The following is a 23,923-nucleotide window of genomic DNA, read 5'->3' as shown; positions in this document are numbered from 1 at the left end:
CCCAACGCTCCTGGGAGAGAGACCCAGCGGCCTCCCTACACCGGAGGGGGGGACGAGCACTGTGGCTGGGAGCGAGGAGGTAGAGAACGGCTCTCGCGGCCATTGTTTGGGGTTTCCTGCTGGATTGTTTTTGGTACATATTGGCCTATCACACAAAGACTTGGAAGCAGGGGCACATGCTGACTAATGATAACAACCGAGACAATGGCTACACGAGGAGCCAGGACGAAGCACTTATCACACCCCAGGCTGGAGAGACATTCAGGCTGCGTCCACACCACCAAGCTTCAGATTTAAAAATGAGTCACCGTTGCCACATTTGCGTCTCCCGTCCACGTTTTAACTGCCATTTCTGGAAATTACGCTCGTTTTGTCTTTGTCTAGCCAGGGAGAAATTTGGAAACTATGGCACAGTCACCGATATTCGCTTCCTGATTCTTATCAGTCACGACTCGAGGTACGTATAAACAAGTACGCGACTCTCGGCAGACATGGAATGCGGACAGTGCGGTCAACCCTGTCAGTCCATTCAATTTCACTAATGCTGTTCCTCGTTCGTAGTATTTTCTGCAATCTGCTTCCTGTTGACACCTGCGTCTCGAATGTAAATGGTTTTAGTTTTAAAACAATGTCTTCAGCCGTTAATTAAACCTAAACCTTTGTTAGTCTGTGACATTCAGACCCTTCGTGTATGAGAACAACCTGCAGAGACTGAAGCGAACTCTTTAAGTGGCTTTGTACCGGAACAAGTGAAATCATGATCAGAGGTATTGACTGACTCCTGATCGCTCAGCGTCACTGGGGACTGAGCCAGGATTGCTTCTTGGCAGGGAGGAAAAAACCTGGGGCTGAAGAACTGAAGGAGTATCAATACTGGCCCGTCAACCATTCTCTCTCCCACTCACACAAAATGAATATTACTCTAATCACAACCTCAAGCCCTTCAACAAATACAGCAGCTGAGGCGAGACAAAAAAAAAAAGATTCTCACATTCGATTTGAAAGCGAGGGCTGAATTTATTACCATGAGCAGCAGGATGAAGTGGGCTGCATTTAAAGTTACTGTATTTTGCTGACATCCAGACCTACTTACAATAAATGCAACAGTGGACGAAATTTGTATACGTTACATATATATTACAGTCTGCAGATTTACATTCAGCTGTTTACCACAGACTCGCAGGAGACACCGAGCTGGGAGAGTCAAACTATTATTCGTTATTATAATATTTTCCATATCTTACTACAGGTGAATTGAACCAACAGCACTCAGGACACGTTGAGATTCCGTTTCCTGTTGAGCTCTTCAGGGTTGAGCTGTGCTCTGAGGCAGCGAGATCTGAGAGGGCAACGTCTCATCGCATCAGAGGTGGGTGACACTGATGGAGTATGACACACAGCAGCTTTCTGATTCAACTATGTAAACGCTAAAAGCAATTTCCCTTCAAAAGTCCCACCGGTCACTACAGCTCGCGTCAAGGAGGTGATGAACACGCAGCTCCTCTGATTTAACTGGATGAAAATGTTCTTTACTACCAGAGCATTCATTAGACAGAGCACAGGGCCATCTTCAGTGAGCCAGCCAAGCTGGAACCGCTCGGCGTGTTGATCTGAAAAGGAATGTACAGTCTATTGACCCCAATTCTGTGGGTCTGCGGTTTCTAATTTTACGGCCAGATTTCTCTCCGCTCTGACTATAATGGATGGGGCGGCCGTGGGGGAGCGGGGACACCTGGCCACCGAGCCCCAGTCAGCACCACTGTTCCGACAGGCCTGATGAATGCAGGCCGATGAGCGCACACAGTTGTTCTACTACATCCGGGAGCCTCGGAAACGCAGCGTTTTGTACCAGGTCTTTTTACACACTCTACGTATTCTTTGTAGTTTTAAAATCAAAATTAAAACACTGAGTGTTAAATGTCCATTGCACTTGAATTATTAGCAGTGGTATAAAATATAAACCCCAGGATTATTAACATGATTATGCTAAAACTACTCGAACTAGGAGGTGAAGCTGTGGCAAAGGAATAAGGATAAACGGGGGATTCAAGGACTTTTCTTCCACTTCCTTTAACATGGTGAGCTGAGGGCGTCAGCGGAGGTATTTGAGCAGTTGGTAAATCCGTCAGGTCGTACATAAAAACAAGATAATCTCACCCGCTTCCTCTCGTCGGAGGAAGTTTAGACTAATGCAATAAACTCTGACCCAAGCAGGAAGTGTTGTGTAATATAGACACAAGTGATCCACACTTCAAGGGAAGTAGTGCTTCCCCATTTCAAAAGGAAATGAAAAGGAATGTGGCTCAGGGTGTGTCGGCTTTTGGGTGTGTTTGATTATAGTGTGTACGTACAAGAAGATACAGTCGTTTAGTATTTTAGTATTAGTACATCATTTACAGTGGAGATAGTTTCAGTGGCTTTTTGCAAAGAGAGTATATTAACATTTTGGGAAATACACTGAATCACTTCTTCTTAGCAGGAGTTACATGAGAAGAGATCTTGTTCGGGTTTCAGAAACTTGGTACGAAGACTGAAACGAGAAGTAAAACACCAGCTACTGGATTGAGCTTGATATCTTTGTACAGATGTGAAAGTGGAATGAATCTTCTTACTCAACTCTCTGCAAGAAGCAAATAAGCATGATTTCCAATATGTCAAACTATTCCTGTAAATTACCTTATCACTCTCTGAATTGATCTGTTCTCTCATTTTTCAAAGCGTCCACTGAACTGTTGCATATGAATTGAGACGTTTTGCAGACAAGAGGTTCTATCAGACCTCTTCATGAAAAACAGCCGGACGTGTGGCAAAGCTCACAATTAATAAAATCCAAAAAGTTCTCCCAAACACAGCAGGGAGAGTTTGAATTTCAATTTCCAATTATTGTCTTTGAACGGCTGCAAATCCACGGAGGGGCCGTGTTATTCTTCTGGATTTTAACCATGTTTTTATGAAGTTCATTTGTTTGATCATTCATTTGCTTCCGTCCTTGTCCCCCGTCTTACTTGCTTCCAGCTCGTTCTGAGCTAATTAAATTTTTTCTGCGATGCAAAGCTCCTTCGATTATTCTCTCCACGTGTCCAGTGTGTACGTCGTGCGACGCTGCACACGAACACTTTACCGTGAACCCTTCTGCTGATGATTTAAAAATCCAAATGTGTAAGTATCATAGTATTCATGTCTGTATTTGGGAGACCGAGTAATAAAGTAACTTAATGATGCAGTCTTCATTCACTGCCCTGGAGGGTTTGTGTCTGAGTGTGTGTCTGTCTGTGTGTGTTTGTGTGTGGCAGCCTCCTACCTCGTTGCCGTACATCATGAGGTGGTGGGTGGTGATAAGGGCTTTGAAGACTACCACCCAGCTGGAGTTGGCTGTGCGCTCAAAGAGCGTGTCCGCCAGCTGGGGAATGTTCACGTTCATCTCATTGGTGCAGTGGATCAGATCTGAAAAACAAAGAAGCGATGAGGAAAACTTTTTACAAAGTTTGACAAGCCTGATCGACAACAACAGTTAATAGCTTTTCACACAGAAGAATGCAGACACACCGGATTACCAACACACACACACACACACACACACACACACACACACACACACACCTCGGCTGAATGTTTGAAAGGAGACGTGATGGTGTTTCAGTGTTTCTTTCCTCTAGTGTGTTTGATACGTGGATGTTCTGCAAAGTTAAAAAGGCCAAAGTCGGAGGTAAAACTTCCAAATAGCCTAAACCCAGAGAATTCATTGAGCATAAACATGAATCATGTTTAGTTATTCTCAGAAAACAACACTGAATCTGGTGAATAGTGAATTGTATTTAGCGAATAAATAAAATACACTTTATTAGGCACACCTGTATATCTAATGCAATACAACAGCTAGGTACTTTAACAGGTTTATTAAATACTATGACACAACAAAGACAGGACTACATGTACATACAGTCTAAACACATCTTCACAGCAAAGACACTTGGAAATAGAATAATGAGTAAAAACCCTAGAAAATGCTGATGTCTTGCATTCACCCCCAAAAAAAAATCTATTTCAGAGACAAGAGAATAAAACACTAGATCTTATTGAGCAATCAATGTAAAAGCATTACCCAGAAACCCTCTTTAATTCACTGCAAGTGGACTTAATGCTGGCGCTGCCTGATGCGATCGGACCAGATACCGACACCTTTCCCCGCCTCGCTGTTCCCTCCACTTTGGTTGAGATAGATTTGAATGGATTCTTGTTCGGCTCCTGCAGCTCATTGTGAAGATTCAGCGTCTTCACTCACAACATGCAACACACACACAGTGATCCTCTCGAGCACAATCAATACACACACAGCTAAATTGATCATTCACACCAGATATCAGGCTTTTTCTCTTATTTTGTTGTATTTCTCTAGAGCCCTCCATCTCTTTCAAACCTTCGTCTTTTACTTCCACCCCTGCTCCCTCTCTCTCCCTCTCTCTCCATCCAGCTCATCTCCCCGTTCTTTGTTCTTCGCCACAGGACGTTACGAGTTGCCGGCTCTCACACCTGGTAACTACGGAAACAGCTTCTCATTAGACTTCTGGAGGACTGTAGCGGGGAGAGTCCCGTTGGGAGACTTCATCATCACAATCAGGTGCGCACGCCTGCACGAGCGCGTGCTGGTGCACACGCTCATTCAATAAAGCGCCGCCATCGCTCCTTCCTTCACTCACTTAACGCATTATCCCCACCAAGCACTTGCGGACACACACACACACACACACACACACACACACACACACACACAAACAGCAGACTTCCCCTACAACATTATTCTCTTTTCATCAACTTCCATTGCATGTGGACAGTCTGAACTTCACCTGACCTTAACCCAAACCCATTCAAGATTGCATATGAACCCATTAAGTTGTTTTGTGTTTCTCTTTTTTTAATTCCACATCCTAACGCCCGCCCTGTCCACTTACCTCAACCACAGGGGTCAAATACAAATTTGTGCCTACGCAACACCAGCCAGTGTTTAAATGCATCATCCCTTAACCACGTACCCAAAAAGAGGAAACAGAAAATGTGCACACACACACACACACACACACACACACACACACACACACACACACACACACACACACACACACACACACACACACACACACACACACACACACACACACACACACACACACACACACACACACACACACACACACACACACAGAGACGAGGCTTTAGGCCATTTCATCAACACAAATGACTGTGGAGTAATGTACAGTGCATTACAGCACAATACATCCATTCAGCCGTGTGAATGACCGTCCACCAGAACAACGTTTAGCGGGCTAACCCTCTGAATTGCAGTTTTGCGACACGGCGAGCGGCAGCAGCGTAAATCACACACTCTCATGTCTGTTGGGAAATGCTGGAGCCGTATGAAGGCATCAGCACGTTGGACGAGTGCCTGCTCCGACTGCTAACCTCGCCTCTCTCTCTCTGCAACTCTTCTCCCTCCCACTGCATCGTTGCATGATATTATTAACACTGATTAGAAACAATTAATGTCGCTGAACTGGAAACGAGCATTAAGGAGCGACTGATGGCTTCTGTTAATGAATCAGTTGCCTCGCTGGCGTTCTATTTTCAATCTTACCCCTCCGTCTCTTTCATTTCTGTCTGCCTTCGTTTTAACCGGCCTCATGTTTTTTCATTAGGTCTGGAGGGGTGTGTACAGAGAGCTGAGAGACGGCCTGATCAGGTCTGCAGGGAGGCGCTGGCATGAGTGTGCATGTATGTGTGGGAGCGATAATGTAAAGGGGTACATGTGCTGACTGAATCAGGCAGAGTGTAAAGCATTAGATGCCACCGATCGCAGACCAGGGGGAGAGAAGGGGAAGGCGACGCAATTGAGTGAAACATATGGCACAGTACAAAAAGGAGGGTGAGGGAAAAGATAGAGAGAAATGGGAGTAAAAGAGAGAGAATGATGATAAATGAGAGCGGGAAGCAAGGAAAAGCAGATAGAAAAAAGACGAGTGGTTAAGAATAGAGGGGAGAGGAGTAAGAGATAGAAAAACCAAAAGAGATAATGAGATATGAGAGACATGAGTGTCTCTTCATCCAGACAATTTGCAGGGACACAGGGACACACACACCCCCCCCCCTTCCTGGAGTCGCCTTCAGCAGAAACAGGTCTGAGGATGGGTTAGTTCTTCTTCTACACACCCTGAGCAATTACTTTGGCCACAGATGGAAAAATACATATGTTCCAGTCTAACGGTTCTGACCAACACCTCATTGTGCATTAGAGAGATACTTTATTATCTTATTTACCTCGACTGTGGAAGGTAATAGTTATTTTTAAAGGCAGGATTTCCTGATATTTACCAGAGGGGCTGTAGGTGAGAAGGCAAATGTACGACACAGGCGCTGTAAACGGATTTAACATCAACGTGTAGGAAAGTGACAGGAACCTCAGCCAATGAGGTTATGTTTTCACCCCTGAACTCAAAGCAAAAGCAAACCTGGCATTTTGAAAAGGCCACTTCAGACTCTTTGTTCACAAAATGGGCCAAATAATTGAGAAAATTGAATTAAACTACTCGTGGGAACCCTTGAGCATTTGGCATTTCAGAATGAGCTGATGAGTTGTTGTTTTTTTTAAAGAAAACTCCAGCCAAATATCGAACAATCCAGGGAGCAGAATCCATAGATCTGAGATACTTCTCCCGCTGCCACTGGACCCAAACAAAGACATATCAAATGGGTCTGATTGTTTGGTCAGAATGAAATATAACACAGGGCTTCTCCTCTCTATTACATCTCCTCATCAAACTCCAGTAGGTTGTTGCTGCCTTGCACAAGAAATCATCAGTGTGACTAACAGAAACACACACATGTGTGAATGTGATCTCATTCCCAACAGTGGCCGTCTCTGTTCCCGTCTAATCTGAGGACCATTGTTACTGCTCGTGTGTTGACCTCTGCGGCCTTTGATTGGACGACAATAGACCAGGGACTTCCTGGTACCGAGAGACCAGTGTGAGCGCCGGAGAAACCAGACCCAGTAGGCGAGGAGGGAGTGTGATGCTGGGCGAGCATGCAGGGACACAATTCAGGAGACCCAGACGGCAATTTATCAATTTTCTTTAACACAATGGCCGTTTCTGTGAGTTGGTTTTGTCAGCTGTGCCAGAAAGTAAGCACCTGCAAACCTGAGCGTGAGTTACTGCCTCTGTGTGTGTGTGCATGTGTGTGTGTGAGTGTGTGTCTGTGTGTGAGAGGGAGAAAGCAGGAGGTAAGATCACGCTGAGGAAGGAAAGGAGGGAGGTGGAGAAAGAGATGACATCTGGCCCAGCTGGTTACCGTCTATCTGCGCTCTCCTCTTGTTTCTTCACCCACCTATTTGCCCCCACATATTCACCTGCTCCCAGACAGACACACAAACACACACACACTGATTCTCGATCCACTTTAATCTCCTTCTTCATCTCCTGTGATCTGCAGACAAACTTGCTTCCTGTCCCTGACTCCATTTCCCTCTCCCTGGTGCAGGTTTATATTCTGCATCACAACAGGTTCACAACTTGGTCGTCAGTATGAACCTCTTCCTTCTCTCCATCTCCTTCATTCAACCACACAGGATGAACTCCAGCACCACGACACAATGCTGCCAAAACGGATGAAAAATCCCTTTGAACCACATTAAACCATGAAGTCATTGTTTATTAAATGCACCAAGGATTTTTACCATTAATATGACAACCGATTGTTTAAGTCACACCATAAAGACTGGTGTTGTTATGGCTTTTAAAGTTGGCATCAGCCGAGATTGACTCAGTTGAGAGGATTTCACATCAAGAGCCGACACCAGGATTTGTAAAGTGGGATCTAGATAATTCAACAAGCCTTCTGGTGGGACGGGGGGGTGGATTAACGCTAAATAACAGACTCGCGATCAGCTCCTCAATCCTCGCTTAGCGTCTTTTAAACCGTCGGTCAGACACAAAGGGACATCGGCGCCCGACAGTCCAGGCTCTTCTCTCCAGGGACCATGAAGGGGCAGGTCAGTTTATCATAGTTGAAATTCCTCAGCCTGTGAAGAAATCTCAAAAATCCAAACACTCTGAAGGGACGCATGATGTAATCTCTGAACTTGTGACCTTCCTGCAAAAGGATGCTTTGATACCACTCACCGATAAGGACGCCAAAGAAGCTACAACACTGATTTTCTTCATTTAGTTTCTCAGCTACTTTCTCACATATACACAATCATAATGAATATTTGTATGACTTGGTGATATATCCGAGAAAATGGCAGTTTCAGAGAATGATTTACGATTTAGGTCGATTCCTCTCAAACTTTGTTGGGTTTGAAGATTTTGGACTAAATGATGCTGCCTGTGAAAGACTAGTTAGCGAGAGCAGACGATTTAATCCCTGGAAAAATGTCTTTAAAGCCAAAATCACTTCATTAACCTCGTCGTCGACCGACTTCAGCTTCAAAACATGAGGACTTGATTTCCTTCGCCACAAATGAGTTTATATATTTCTTTCCAAGCAGGGTTTTGAACTGCAGCTCAAATTAAACAAGCAATAACCTTGGACTCTAAAACAATTACACTGAGCAGTTTTGCTTAGTCATCGAGAAAAACTATTTGTAGATTAGTGAATAGGGAAAATAACTGCTCACATGAGTAACAATAGTCTTTTGTACTAGTGGAATGTGTACATGTATTGCAACCATTACTTTCATAAATATTTGTCCAATAACAGCACTTCCCAGACCTTGAAAACCCCTCAAACATTCCCAAACTCTTACTAATCCGAAATGGTGACTGACCAACTGATACCCAAATACACAATGATTCACTATTCACACTGAAAATGTGTCTGCGTCTCGCCACATCACTGAACAATGTTGGTCATCCGGTTGAACGACGATGTGTCTAAGAACTCGGCCAACCTGAAGTTCCAGGTCTAATCAAGGTTTGATGCCACTGCTAACTGAACAAGAGACGCCAGCCACAGAGTTAACTGACCTTCATTCACAATCTGCACAGGTGCCGAGCATTAAGGGGATGCACACAATAACAGACACCACACAGATGAAAAGCCAGACACAGAAGGCACCGGGGGGGTGTGGCCCCAATCTGTTAAAGATTAACGCTCTGCAGTATCAGCACCTTGTCTGGCATGTATTACTAATCTCGTTCTCTGCTCTGTCTGTCATTCTGTTGGGGGACTGCAGAATTGGTTCGCCCTGAAAAGAGGATTCCCGGTTCACCCCTCCCTCTTCCTTTCTCCCCCCCCCGTCTGAAATCCTCCTGACGGGGGAGGCGCTGAGGGGTGTGAACAATCGCAACGAGAATTGTAAGCCTGGTAAATTTTCTCTTTCGTTGTTAGCTTTACAATCTCAACAAGACGGCGTTAAAAAGAAAAACTCCAGCAGAACCGTCCTGAGAATGTGCGACGGGAGCAGAGGACTGTGAAGGTGCCAGTCTTGTTTTGTAGTGCGGACACGTGGGGGCACAAGGCTTTTTATACATGATGAAGAGCACCTTCACAGACATTGTGTCGCACTCAGTTCTTTCCATGACGGCTCACTTTACTGCCAATATAGCCAATCCCATAATAGAGGTGATGTCATTGATTTGCATGTATGTTTAGATAGTCAGATGACTGCCCAAAAATAAAATGGTCATTTGACTGTAGCGCAGCAACGTAGCATTTATAACCTACACACAGATCACCATTTGAGTCTCGAGCCGTTTTCCTTATCACAAAATAGGACAAAAGTAAATTGAAAATGATTATAATGTGTTTTCTACAATGTTAAAAGACAAAATATACAATCAGGGAACAAAGGAGGTGACAAATCATCACCATAGGGAAGAAAATGTGATGCTTTCCTGTTGTATTGTTCCAATCCTCCACTTTAATGGAGTCGACAATGTTTTCAAAATGGCAATTGGGTTTTTATTTGTATCCACTTATATCCACAAGCCTTTTGCCGTGTCTGAGATGCGAGATGACTTCCAGAACATATGAAGTGATTTGACAGAGAGCGCTAAGTGCGGCAGCAGAGGAACTTGGTAACCAGGCTGCATTCACCAGCCTCGACGAAATCAGGGTTTGATTCTTGTAGCCGACGCGTCAGTTGTCTGATAACAGAAACTAAAAGAATATGTCGAAGTGGAGGAACAGGTTTTTCCCCTTTCAGTGAGGAGAACTGTTCAGTTGTATAGAAGGGATTTTTACATTATATATATATATATTAATATGCTGTTACCTGCCTATAGTGTGATCCACTTTGTAGGACGAGAGAGGGATCAGACGTTTCAACACAGAATGATGTTCATTTAGTAAATCATGGTCCCATTCAGAGTCAAACAGACCATAAAGCTTGGTGGGCATCGGGGCGCGAGATAACTAGAGATGAGTCGATTTATACAACAAATAATCTGCATGTTTGTATATTTGCTCAAATCTGCTGAAAACCAATCAAACTGAGACCATGATGAAACCAAATGAATAATTGATTAAAACAGTTAAAAAGTCGTTAGTTGTGCTTAAGTACACTGTGATTAACATCTGAACAGTCTATACCTAGAACTCAGACGGGATCTGTAGTTAACGTTTGAAATTAATAAAAGAAAGATCCAGAGCAGTAAGGTAGACTTTACAGGGAAACTGAAAATGAGTTCACTAGTAGCAGATCAGTGCTGGGTATCTGCCAAATCTGAGTTCTGGCATCGGAGTCCGTGCACAAGTTAGATCAGTGCAGTGAGTGAGGTGGCAGACAGGGAGGAGGGATGGTGGGAGGAATGAGATGATGAGCCTGGAAGAAAGAGCGGGGGAGAAACTGAAAATTAAAGAGGAGAGGGAGGGAAGCGGGAGAAGAGGTAAAAAAAGACAGCGTCACTAAAAGATGATCTATTAATAGACCAGCTCTGGTTCTTGAGCTTTAATTCTTCCCTCGAGGTTTTTAAGTAAGAGTGGTGTCGCCTCTCTTTTGTGGCCCCGTCTCTTTTAGTCACACAGAGGGAAAGACGGAGAGACAGTGGGAAATGGAGACGGAGACAAACGGCACTGTTTTCACGGGGGGATTCGGGAAATCTTGTCAAGTGAATAGGATTCGAGTCCCTTGCATGCACGTCTCGGCGAGTGTGTCACTGCGCCAACGTCTGGAGGGAACGTCTACCGATCTCTGTCAGAGGAAAAGAGTGACACCGACGGAGAGAGTGGCAGACACACAGACACACACACAGACACACACACAGACACACACAGGTAGAGAAAACAAGCAGTTGAATCAACCAAAACCTCTTGAGACAACACGGCTAAAAATAAGCCGACATCAGAAACAGAAGCACTGAATGTTCCCAAACACACACACACACACACACACACACACAAAACCTGTTTAAAACCACGTACTCTCATGACCTAATACACACACTGTGTGAGTACGTAGTCTTCCCTCTTATAGTTGGATAGTTTGCTATAGTTGTGCAGGAAAAGTCACCGCGAGGTTTCCCTTGAGGAGGAAACGTAACCCCCCGACCAAATCAGCGAAGTTTCCCCCGGATAAATGAAAGTGGAATAATTCAAACAGTCTAAATTCTTAGTGTGCAGATGATTGCACTTCCAGATCTGTGACAGCACATGATGAATAATAAATAAAAGTCCTACAAGCACACTCTCGTTTTAGCCCACTTGCAGGAATTTACGGCATAAATTAGCAAAAAGCTAGCTGGAGGCTTGTTTTATCATTATTGTCAATGCACAGAGAGAAACTGGATGTATGCTTTAAAAGGAGACGTGTGATCTTTTTCAGTGTTTCCTCCCTTTAGTGTGTTGTATAGCTTTTTTCTCTGTGGGTTCATCACAACTAATGACACTTTTTACATTACACACAGTCATTTGGTCCATTTCTAATATTAAAATATTGATTAGCGCAGCTGTAATATCCAGTTTCCTGATGACACGTTACAGAAGCACAGGAGCAGAATGTTGAATTGTCGTCGGCTCGTCAATGACGACTTCTAAGGAACATTTATAATACAGATGTTCTCTATATGAACTAATAACCTCTGTAAAAGTGCAAAGTCGTCTCATCCTTTCTGTACGTTAAGTGACGAGGTGCACGACTGAAGGATAACTCGATTATTTTTATAATAATTAACGAGCACAAGATGGGGGGTTAAATGCACGAGTGGACTTATGCAAAAGGAAAATAATTAGGTTGGGACTTTCTAGAACTAACATGACTAATGTAATGTAAGCGCGCCAGCAAATGTTGAAAGCCAACCGAGTCTTTAAGTAATGTGAGAAATATTTTATAGATGCTGAATTATGTATTACACCCTTAATAAAAAGCTGAGTATTACTGCAGATTGAAATGTGCAGTGGTTATTTCTGCGCTCGATTATTACTTGGGGTTTGCAGTGGACATTTCTTATTACTTGCACCAAGGAGGTTATGTTTTCGCCCCTGTAGGTTTGTATGTTTGTTTGGTATTTAGCAGGATTACGCAAAAACTAACCGAACAGATTACGACACAACTTGGTGGAAGGATGTGACACGTGTCAGGAAAGAGTCCAGCGAATTTTGTCATGGATCCAGACAAAGGAAAGGGTGCAGGGAATTTTCTTTCACTTTCAGTATTAACTTAGAACCATTCAACAGCCTTTTACCTGCATCAACATGGGGAAACAAAAGCTGCTGCTTCTACTCGACTTATTGCAGGAGCTCTTGACCCCTGAATAGTTTTACAATGCACTCTATCAACTGTGAATGTGCCCTGACATTATTCTCTTTCTTTGTTGGTTGGTTGGTTGGTTTGATCGTCAGCAAGAATAAAAAATCACTGGCGTGGATCCCGGTGGATACAGTCATTTTTTATTGTTTTCTCTAACATTGCGAGACAGGGCGGTTTGTTTGTTTTTCAGGGGCCCGATATCTACGAGCTATGCTGTGCCGTTTCTTGGGGATTCAAATAAAAATCCACATCTAGTGGATTTGAGATCGTGTGGATTCAGTAGAAAATCCACAGTTTATATGCGTCTTCAATAGTTTTAAGTCCGAACGAACTTGACGGATTTGGGGCAGAAATTAAAAGAATCTGTTGAGCGTTGCTGCAGGTATGAGCTCGACTGAGTGTCGTTCTTTTTCACTATCTAGCACGTTTGTAACTTACAGGGACTGAAGCTCTCTCTGGAGAGGCTAACACAACAATGCATTTCTTCCTCCCTCTCCCCCCCCGGGCTTCACTTGAAACATACATATCCAGACAGTCAGCAGTGAGGCTTTCTCCTGCCTGGGAGTCTGAGCTGGGTCTATCTCCGCTCTGCAGCCAGGGAGGGGCTGCCCCGCTCTGTTTAGATAGCAGTACACACACACCTACAATCACTAAAGTCACAGTTGCTAACCAGCTCCACCCTGCAGCCGCTCTATCAGGGCTGGAATCAATGCAACACAAATATCAGGAAATAAGCCCGGGAGTATTTGTATCCTTAAATACCCTTAAAACACATTGAACCTTTTCATTTCCCCGACTGCTTGTGCTTGTGGTATTCAGTCGATGGCGATTAATCACTCAGTGAGTGCACGCTGTCCAATGAGAGGACAGACGAGTAGAGGATAGAAAGGCACAACGTGACAGAACTCAAACTACGGGGAAGAATAAAAGATTCAAAGGCAAATTCAAAGTTGAAAATAAAATTAAAGACAAATAAAGTATAAGGAAACTGAATCTTTAGTAGTTATCTTTAAAGTTAGTTAAAAAGAGGATAAAACTGAAGCTGTGCCATTTGACCAAAACCACATATCGTGATGGAGGTCATTCCGTATCCTGATAATGAAACATTCCATCACTCGTTACTCCTACCTTTGCTCGAGCGTGTAAATTGGGACCATGTCTTTGCAGATGTAAGTTGTAAAAGCAGCTGTTGTTTGCTTCCATCTTCAGGATGCTTTGCCATATGTTGTGCCGCGGGGCGAAAGCCTTTTGTGTAACGTCTGAGTCTGGGGTTTGTTTTTTTCGACTGCACTTTAGTGGTTCTCGTCTGGCGACTCCGTCCATACGGTTTGACAAGATTCTTGCAGAGGTTGTAAAAGAGGTTAATGGTGTTTTGTGTCTGTTGCGGCAGAATTCACGCTGCATCTCATTGTGTCTTGGCTGGTTTGACTGACATTTGAAAGACAGAGCGACATCCTGGAGAGTTTTCATTTTGCATTGACACCTCTTCGCTCTCTTATTGACAAACTAAACTCTCAAATCTAAGTCTGCGCCACAACTGAGCTCTTTGTGAAGCCCAGGAAACCATAAAGCAACCATGTTATAGCCAAATGTCCAATTACACTTGAACAGAGCCCAATCAGTATATTAGTTGGCTGACAGTTTGTGAGCATTTCACAGACATGTCAGTATCTGTATCAGCATCAATCCATTATAGGCTCTACTTTTGAATCCATGAAATGTATGCACAGTGTGTTTCAGAACTGTTTCCCACACAGTTCTTTCTAAATTGCTGTAAACCTACTCGCATACAAGTCTTTGAATTTTAAATATTTTGATACGGAATGTGCACAAAACGGAGCGTGAGGGAGAAACAAATGTGCAACTGTCCAAATAGTTCGGTCTGAACTGAACGTTCAAATCACAGATGGTGACCGGCTTGAAAGTGAAAGAAAAAAGAAAGAAGTGGAAAAGAAACTACCAATGCACCAGCAGTTATTTTAAAATGGGTTATCTCATGGGTGATTCTTACAACTTCAATGTGACTTGTGCATGAATCCACTTCTGTTAAAATCCTATTCATTATGGTAAAAGGGAAATGTTTATGTAGCAATCCCAGAAATACCAGATCTACACACCCCCATACACACATACCACTTAAGTGCATTCCAGCAAACACACCCACATGTAACACACAAATAAAAATGTATGTACACATGTGGCACGGATCTGAACTCCATGGAGACTGAAACACAAGACACGTAAACCTCTACTCAACAACCTACAGTATACACCCCCCCGTAGCCCACACAGGGCACCACATTAATTTGTTTTGTATAACCTAGTTTTAAGGGTTTAGCTAAAACTGGTGCAACACAATATTATGTCAGAGGACGTGAGCCACAAGCAGCTTAGGGAGCCGGTAAAAACAATATGCATGTTGTATGAAAATACAACAACTTTGGCTGCTTACTGTAAAAAAGAAAGAAAAGGACCAATTTGGTCGTCAGCATCAATCAAACCAATGTCCACAAAGTCCACAAACATGTGCATAAATGTCCTTGTCCACGTCTTTATCTTAAAATAGATCTTAGCTGTGTTTAATCTGCGCTACCTGCACTTTTAAGAGTCCTCATGCAATGCACACGGACAATGCATCTGGTTACCGCCAGCAGAGCAAACATAAAAAAGGTCAAAAGCATGTCACATGTTTCCTGGCAACAAAATGCTTCAATGCATTTACTCACCAGCACAGAGGCCACTCAACGAGCACTGCTGCCATTAGAGACACAACAAGAATGTATGATTGGGATTCTTTAGTGAACCCAACAGGGAATATCTATTTTTACCTTTCCAGTGTTGTTCAAAAGCACAGAGGAGGTTACTGTACAGAGTACAGGCCTGGTGAAATAAGGTCAGGATGCACTTGAAACTAACAATACCACAAGTTTCCCAACTATGTCTGAAAGTGTTGTATTTTTCCAAATGGCCACGCTCAAAGATGGGCTAAAGGCTTATTACAAGTCAGGGTAAGACAGAACAATTGTTCAAATGTGGATAACAATGCACGTTGTTCCCCAGTGCTTTCAAAGACCGTTATGGTGTTGTGCTCATGTGTGAGGGTTATTGTTGGATCGCAAGTTTGAGAAAGTTACAAAAGATTGTGAGATGCAATCCTCCCGTCAACTGCAATGTCGAAACAGGAGTTGGAAAAGGAGGTTTTCACTTCATTTGAAGAATCATTTCTAAATTTGGCATCACACTGTCGACACATGAGTCATCATCCTGCTCTGAAATCCCATTGAGGAAGTTTTTTAAAATATCATTTAATAACATAACAATCCCCAAACTTTCAATTCTGCTATATGAACCATTACACGGCGGATGAGAACTAAAACTTTTGGTGTTCAGACAACTAAAAACCATGCAGCTTAAAATCAATTAAATTTCAATTATATTTTGAATTTTGTGTCATTTTTTATAGAATATAGCACCAAACCATTTTGAATTCAATTTCTTCTTTCACTGGCTTCTTCTCAGCAGCAATTCCACCAAAGGCTCATGGGTATTAGAGCATTAAAACCCATCCACTGACACATTAACATGATTTCACAGAAACTGAATCTAAATTAACATAAATCTGTAGGGTGGTTACATTATCTAGAAAAGCCGTGTGTTTCTGTGTGTAGTAACACACTGAGACAACTAAAATAGATATAAAGAATGGGGGGGAAACACAAAAGAACCCATGACTGTTACACTCAGATCCCTGTTTGAATCATACTTCAGAGTGAAAGGCCTTCTTGTGGGTTTCTTCCTGAATCACTCTGTCGTGCTTGATTTCCCCTCAACTCTCGTCTTCCCCCCTTCCTCTAATTCGCTGCTTTGAAGACGATGAAGAACACATTTCGGACGAAGGGGACACATGGTTTGTAGGAGTCGTGAAGAGAGGCCATTGAGAGTGCATCAAGCCTGAGGAGCGACAGGGATCGAACTCACTCATCCGCCGCTTGCATCGGTTCAGTCACACCTCCGTTAATGTGACTCCGATGGCTCTCACGTGACAACCAGGCGGCGCCCAGGAGATGTCAAGGTGCGAATTCCTCACAAAAGGTTAAGTGCTGGAGGAACCAGTCATTCAGTAGAGCAGCTAAATGGAAACTCGTAATCATTCCATGTTCCATTAGGTGGATTGTTATAAACAGTCATCAGTGTTTCATTCACTACCTCTAAGAAACACAGTTCAAGCGCATGAACAAAGGCTGTGAAAGCTCCACCATTACAGCCCCTGCAGTTGATTCCACCATCCAACTCGTAGACTCAAGCCCATTTAACACAAAACAGTTGGCTGGTTTATCGCCATGACAACGGGTCGAGGGGCAAACTGGACTCGAGTGTAAATGTCACAACTTCCCACCGATTACCCACAGTGAGGTGGTTCGCCATTGTCTAACTTGTACTGCTTCAGTTTTCATAATGAACCCAAAGAATGTGTCCGGCTCTCGTGAACAACAGCACTCAGTGGAGCGCAAGGATAAAAACTTAATCTGCGCCAAAAATGCGTCACCGTACTGCAGCTGAGAAACACCAAACCACATCCTTATCCCGTGTAGCGGGACCGGGTCATCTAATCAATCCCCCCCAACCCCCAAGGCGACTACTGCCACAGATGGAATGTAATTCTGTGGTAAACACATCACTTAGCTAAAGGATGGATTAAACACACAATATCTCTTACTTTGACAAACTGTGAGCAGGTGGGCGAGCAGACACAGACGTCCGAGCAGCGTTTGACCCCCCCCCCATTGATTTTTATGACGATAATCTCCATAAATAGAAGAGCTATTCACCACTGATGGCGAGGCCTCGTCATGTTTGCAGAGAGCCCAAATCATGACACTAAATGGTTTTGAAATGGCACTTATTTTCACCAGTGGTGCATGAATGTCACGGCTGCTTGAGCTCACAGCCGCCCCCTGAACCCGTGCACGTTCGATGCTGGCAACGCTGAAAGACTTCCGCCAGGGTTAGTCGGTTATTGGGTCTCGATGCAAATACGCCAGTGAGATCATTCACAGGCTGCTGTCAGACAGCCACAGCTGCTTGCAGTGAATTTGTGCCAAGGGGCGAAAAGAAAACGACGGTGGTTGTATTCGTTTGTGTGAGTGCGTCAATGGATATGTACAAAAAAGAAAACAGAAACCACATATTTTAACCCGCTTAACTGGAGACTGGCACATGTTGGAAAGGACGCCAAGACCTCAGAAGTGCATCAAAAGCAGTTCTCCTCATCAATAATAAACGTATTGAATGGTCGAGGTTTTTAGCTTCATAGTTAAGATTCCAGGTGTACCTAGGTTTCTTCCTGAATAAATGGCAGGCAAACAATTCCTTGGATTATAGACTTCCAAGCTGAATCACATGCTAGCTGGCTGGATGGCAGGCGGAACTGCCAACTGCACCTTCCCAGGCCTCTGTTCAGGCCTGTAGCATCTTGCTTCCAGATGAATCGCGACTGTGCCAACATCCAGTGGAATTGGACCACAGTTTGGCCGTGGTTTCTAAATTCATCTCAAAACGTGTCAGCAGTAACAACTTCTGGTTAAATTTGACTTCTCCTCATCCTTGTTGATGCTCAACATGTTTACACTCAGACAAACTGTTGCAGACTACTGCAGTTGTGAGGTAACGCACAGTGGATGCAGATTTCAACACCGTGTAAGAATTACAGCATTTGGTGTAGGAACATTTATTTTTCTACCATGACGGCAGAAAATTCTGAATTCTGATTGGCTGGAAGGTGTCGATTAACTTTACGTAGTACTAAATTAAATTAACGCTTCGATAATGGTCTAATAATCACTTAAACCTTCAATGATAGCAGCTTCTCACACAAGAAGATTTGCCGCTTTTCTCTTAACTGATAACTGAGTACCTTTGGGGTTTGAACTTAAAAATACTGTCAACAAGAAACAAATATGATATAAAGTAAGAGCAGGGATTTCTTTTTAGGACAAAAAGGGAAACCGTTACTGACGGTAAGCTTTAGCTCTGCGTTGTCTTCAGAGCAAGTAGTAACGTAATGACTGATAAGAGAAGATGGGCGACTACGTCAACGTCGAACTAGCTTACCTGGCTTTGTTCATTACTTTATGATAGTTGGCTAGTTGACTGAGCCTCCCTGGCTTGCGACCAACAACCTAACAACCCTGACAATCCTGGAATTTACCTTCATGGAAAAACCATCAAACGGACAAACAGCATGACAATCAGGCCTTCATGCAGTGCACCACTCACTGACCGCTCCACCTACGACACTGAGGTCCTTGCTCTCACTAAAGAAATCAATATCCCACAATGATTAAGCTCAACGTGGCGTATTGGCTGTAAAGGTCCGGCCAAGTTCACAGAGGAGCGGAGACAATACAGGACTTTTGTTGAACGTCAGCAGCTGAGTCTTGTGAGCGAGTGAGGAGGAGGAGGAGTTGACGGATGCGAGGCAGCTGAGCCGAACCATCGATCAAACATCTGCCTCTCGTGCCGACAAAGCCGGTTCCCAGAATCAAAGCCTCAGCACATTTAGTCCCAGTCATGCCTCGCACAAGCACAAGCATTATGCATATGGCCCGACGTGACTCGTTCCTGCTTTTAATTAATATATTCATTCATTCACTCGTTATTTCTGCCAGTTTCGACATGACTCAGTGTAACTTCAGTGTCACTTCAACTCTTCGTTACGGCATTAAACTGTGAAAAGACTAGAAGAATATTGGGTGTATGTGCTTTTCTTGCTGACTACATTCTGCTCTCCACCTGCAAGTTCCGTGTGAGAAATGTCCCCACCCAAAAAAAAATAAAGGCCACCAAAGCTGCCTCGTGAGAAAACATGATGCCTGTGCAATTGTTCTCACACACCATCTGTGAGATGTTAGTGCACACCTCCGTCTTTTTGTCTCTCGCTGGAAACGAGGTGAGCACAAACTGTCCTTCCTGGACTGAGGCCTGATGAAAGACCTGCTCGCTGTCGCTTTTGTCACTTGTTTTGTCATCTCGGTCTGCGCCTTGATGTCCGTACGACAAGAACCTGCTATTTAGGGGTTTTCTAACAGAGCCAGATCCCCCCCCCCGGTAGCACAAGATGGTTTAAATGGAAGATGAAGTAATCGCCAAGTGAACGGCTGATGGTAACAGCCTCCATGAGCGAGAAAAGTTTGCCCTGCTAGAAACAGTGGAGAAATGATAAGTTACTTAAGTCGGCCTCAAAACAATCTTGAAAAAGTAATTTATCAGGCAAAACCTTGAGGATTTACTTGTTTTCTTATCATTAAAAATGTTCTATCTTTAGGTGTCAAATGTCAAATGTTTTGTTTGCAGTTCCTGAAATGTGAGGATGTTAAGCTTATCTTCAAATGAACCATTTAAAGACGTCACCTTGGGTCTGGAACATTGTGACGAGCATTTATCGGTTTTAAGAGATTGTTACGGATAAAAACCTGAGAATATCATATTAAACAGTCCCCTAAATATGCCTGACATTAAAAAAAAAAAATCAAGATTCATAAATTATAAATTCCAGCCAGGAACAGGCTTTTCAGTAGTTTTTGCGTAATCCTGCTGAAAACCAGCAAATCAAGTAAAACAACCAACCAACCAAACAGGATGAGTTATTACAGCCCAATTTGAAACTGTTCAGATAGTTTCAAATCCAACCAAAGTACATCAATCAATCAAAAATAGACAGGTTAATCAATAATGAAAAAAACACCTAGTTGAAGCTTTAATTGAACGGTAAAATCTGATGGTCAATCAACTTCAGGGAGTTTATTCTGTCACTTATCATCGAATCTGACATTTGGGGATGAAAATCAAAGACAATTTAAAACATGTTGAGAAGAATTGCCTCCAGCCTCACTAGAGCTAATATGACTAATGTGCCAGTTACTGTCTCATTTCCTTATTAATACAAGTGAACAGGCAGGATGGGGTAACAGGTGGCCCACGGCCAGGTGGTGAAAGTGTGTAAATCACCCGACAACCAAAACCTTAACTCTAACCTAACCACAATTCACATCTTACCACTAAACTTAACCAGGAGCTGATAGATCAAGTTTGTCCTCATTAGGACGAGGCTTTGGTCCTAATGAGGTCCTGACAGGTCCCTCTAAACGACTACACACACAGATAAACACACACACTGTTATCTGTCTCTAGTTGTGAAGACACTACATGAATTACCACATTCCACCTCCTTACCCAAACCTTAACCTTTAACTACCCTCATCAGGACTTTGCATTGACTTCCAACCATTGTGGACATCTTAGCCAAAACCCTTAAACCCAACCTTAGCAACAACTCATCTCTAAACCTCACCTGATCACATCTGACCACAAACCAGAACCTCAAACATGTAACTGTGCCTCATGAGGACCAGGCTGTGGTCTCCACGAGGTCCTGACAGGTCACTGTTTGTGCTGGAAAGTGTCCTAAAGAGGCGACAAGCTGCACACAGACAGACACACACAGACAGACAGACACACACAGACAGACACACACAGGGGTGGAGGGGGTACTCACAGTCGAGGTGCTTCTTCTTGGGTCCGCTGACTTCGTGCGTGGTGGCTTTGCACACCGCCTTGCTGATGGCCGACCCGGTCATGCTGTGCTGCGCTGCAGCGATCCGGTCCGTGATAGACTGGCCTGACATCTCTTATTATTCCTCCCTCTCCTCTTCTTCTTCTTCTTCTTCTTCTTCTTCTCCTCTTCTTCGCTTCAATCCGCACGACAACGACCCGATCCACGGATCAACAACTCGCCGTGACGTCCCTGTCAAGTCGGAGGTGAAGCAGGCGAGTTCTTCTTCTTCTTCTTCTTCTTTCCAGCCGAGCAGTGATGTCGCAAGCGAGACAGAAAGGGGACACGGATGTTTGGCGACGGAGGAAAAGTCCACAATCAATTCTGCCGGAGGATGTAAAGTAAACACCACGACACCGAGGACAGCGGGTGTGTGTTAGCTGACGCTGCAGCACGGGAACCAGGAGCGAGTCCCGCTGTGGACTTTGTAAACACTGCGGAGGACTTTCTGGAACCGAATAAACATCGCTAACCGGCGGGCTGTGACCTGGACGACGGGGCTCTGCAGGGGGGGGAAGTCAATAGTACGAAGAAGTGACGCGAATTCGTGGGAAATCAAAGCTCCGACAGCAGCAACAATGTCCCCCGGGTCCAGACGCTCGAGTTCCTCCCTCCACGTCAACTTGTTAGCCTGCGCCGCGGCTAGCTAGCACTGGCGGCGGGGCAAAGTGGGAGCTAAACCGCCCCACGGGTGGGAAAAGTCACCGAGAACCGAGCAGGACATCCCCTGGAGCTCACGCGGCGAGAGGGTGGGACTGACAGCCCCGGGGAAGGCGCGGGTTCCCCCCCGGAGGAGAGGACACGGGAGGGGCGGCGGGTGTTAGCTGAGAAGCTAGCCGAGGGGGGGGGAGCTAACCAGCCGGGGAGCGGGGCGAGAGGCTGAGGTCTGGCGGAGGAGCAGAGCCGGCGACCGCGGTAAGTTACAACCCACAGCCCCCTCCTCAGCTCGGGGCGTTGCTCTCACGGTCCTCGGGCTCGCTGGGGTGCTGTCCTCCGGCTGCTGGCTCCACTTCGGCGGCTCGCTGCTCGTGGATTCCTCGGTGTTCTCTCCGCGGACGGTCCCGGTGCGGTGCCGCTGAGTGGACGGTGTCACTGCCGAGGCTCCACCGGACAAAATGGCAGCGTGAAAAATCAGCTGATCTCACAACCCTGCTGCGTTCAGGGGCCTCCGGTGAGCTCGGATTCTAGGACACCGAAGTGCAGTCACATGACGCGCGTTCAGGGTCCGTTTTTTTTCCAGACGTGGAAAAAGTTCTGAATTTCTTTGTTTCAAGTAAAAAAGCGAATTAAACTCTGTAAAAGTTTTTAATTTAGGCTAATTTCTCCATTGTGGGATTAATAAAGGATTATCTTATTATATATATCTAGTTTAACTTTAATTTAGCTTTTAAATCAATCTTATCTTATCTTATCTTATCAAGTTTAGTTTAGCTTTAAATCAATCGTATCTTATTTTATCTGATCTTATCTTGTCTTGTCTAAATTAAGTTTGATTTAGTTTCACACTTTGAATCCAACACAGTGCACGCCTACAAATTGTAGTCACGATTGTTTTTATTTTTTTTTAATGATATTGCATAGACGAAATTGTTCATGTTATATTTGGTCCAATTACACAATAACTGATATTCAAACCAATCATTAATTTCAGCCCAGACCTAAGACACGAAACCTTTATCAGAGTAATATGTCATATTGTTTTATATGAGCTTGTACAAGCTGAATTTAATGACAAGGCTCATAAAAGTGTACAATCTAAAGTAGGCGAACTGTAAAACAATATCAAATGACAGCAGAAGATTGATAAAACATATGAATATAACTTCACAGCTCATCTCTTGAATCCCACTTCTCAGGACTGTTCTAAGGTGGTGTTGATATTTCCCACAGGCTGTGAACGCCTCTGCAGTGCACGGGCTGGGCGCTGTGTGCGCGTGAAGCCTTTAAGGTGTCACGGTTTGAATTGTCGCGGATTCCATGAAACAAACATGTCAAATTTCACACGACCGCGCATCATACGTGTGTTTCTGCCGCAGTGCAACAACTGACCCGCTCGGATCGCTGCCCTGCTCCACCGATACAGCACTCTTTTATTTTGAAATCCCGGTTTAAGGTCGTATCAGATTATTCCTCAGACACCGTGTCCTTGTTTGACTCCAGACTATATGGAACACGGTGTGCTGGCGAGAAGCAGTGGGCTGCACGCTGGAGGGAATCAAACGTGTGGCGGCTGTCTGTGTCTCACATGCCTGGTTATATGTAGAGATGCAGGGCTGCAGGTTTCACATGCTTCACACAGCTGCATGTATGTGATGAGATGCAGGGCTGCAGCTCTCACATGCTTCACACAGCTACATGTATGTGATGAGATGCAGGGCTGCAGCTCTCACATGCTTCACACAGCTACATGTATGTGATGAGATGCAGGGCTGCAGGTCTCACATGCTTCACACAGCTGCATGTATGTGATGAGATGCAGGGCTGCAGCTCTCACATGCTTCACACAGCTACATGTATGTGATGAGATGCAGGGCTGCAGGTTTCACATGCTTCACACAGCTGCATGTATGTGA

At 44.3% G+C, this 23,923-nt stretch overlaps 1 protein-coding gene across 9 annotated transcripts in view; it reads right to left on the bottom strand.

Moving 5' to 3' along the window:
• Nucleotides 1-22,475, bottom strand: part of si:ch211-200p22.4 (phosphatidylinositol-binding clathrin assembly protein) — a 64,425-nt gene extending 41,950 nt beyond the window's left edge. For all 9 annotated transcript variants that reach the window (XM_035149084.2, XM_047338912.1, XM_047338910.1 and 6 more), the window contains exons 1-2: nucleotides 21,294-22,475; nucleotides 3,302-3,444 (exon numbers count right to left, since the gene is read on the bottom strand). In XM_035149084.2, coding sequence (XP_035004975.1) covers nucleotides 3,302-3,444; nucleotides 21,294-21,423 — 273 coding nt within the window. In that variant the 5' untranslated portion in view covers nucleotides 21,424-22,475. The remainder of the gene's footprint in view (nucleotides 1-3,301; nucleotides 3,445-21,293) is intronic.
• Nucleotides 22,476-23,923: the final 1,448 nt, after the last annotated feature.

The sequence above is a fragment of the Hippoglossus stenolepis genome, chromosome 23 (assembly GCF_022539355.2).
Source record: "Hippoglossus stenolepis isolate QCI-W04-F060 chromosome 23, HSTE1.2, whole genome shotgun sequence".
NCBI classification, from domain to species: domain Eukaryota; kingdom Metazoa; phylum Chordata; class Actinopteri; order Pleuronectiformes; family Pleuronectidae; genus Hippoglossus; species Hippoglossus stenolepis.
The sequence above is the reverse complement of the archived record's forward strand: the minus strand, read 5'-3'. Positions and strand labels throughout refer to the sequence as shown.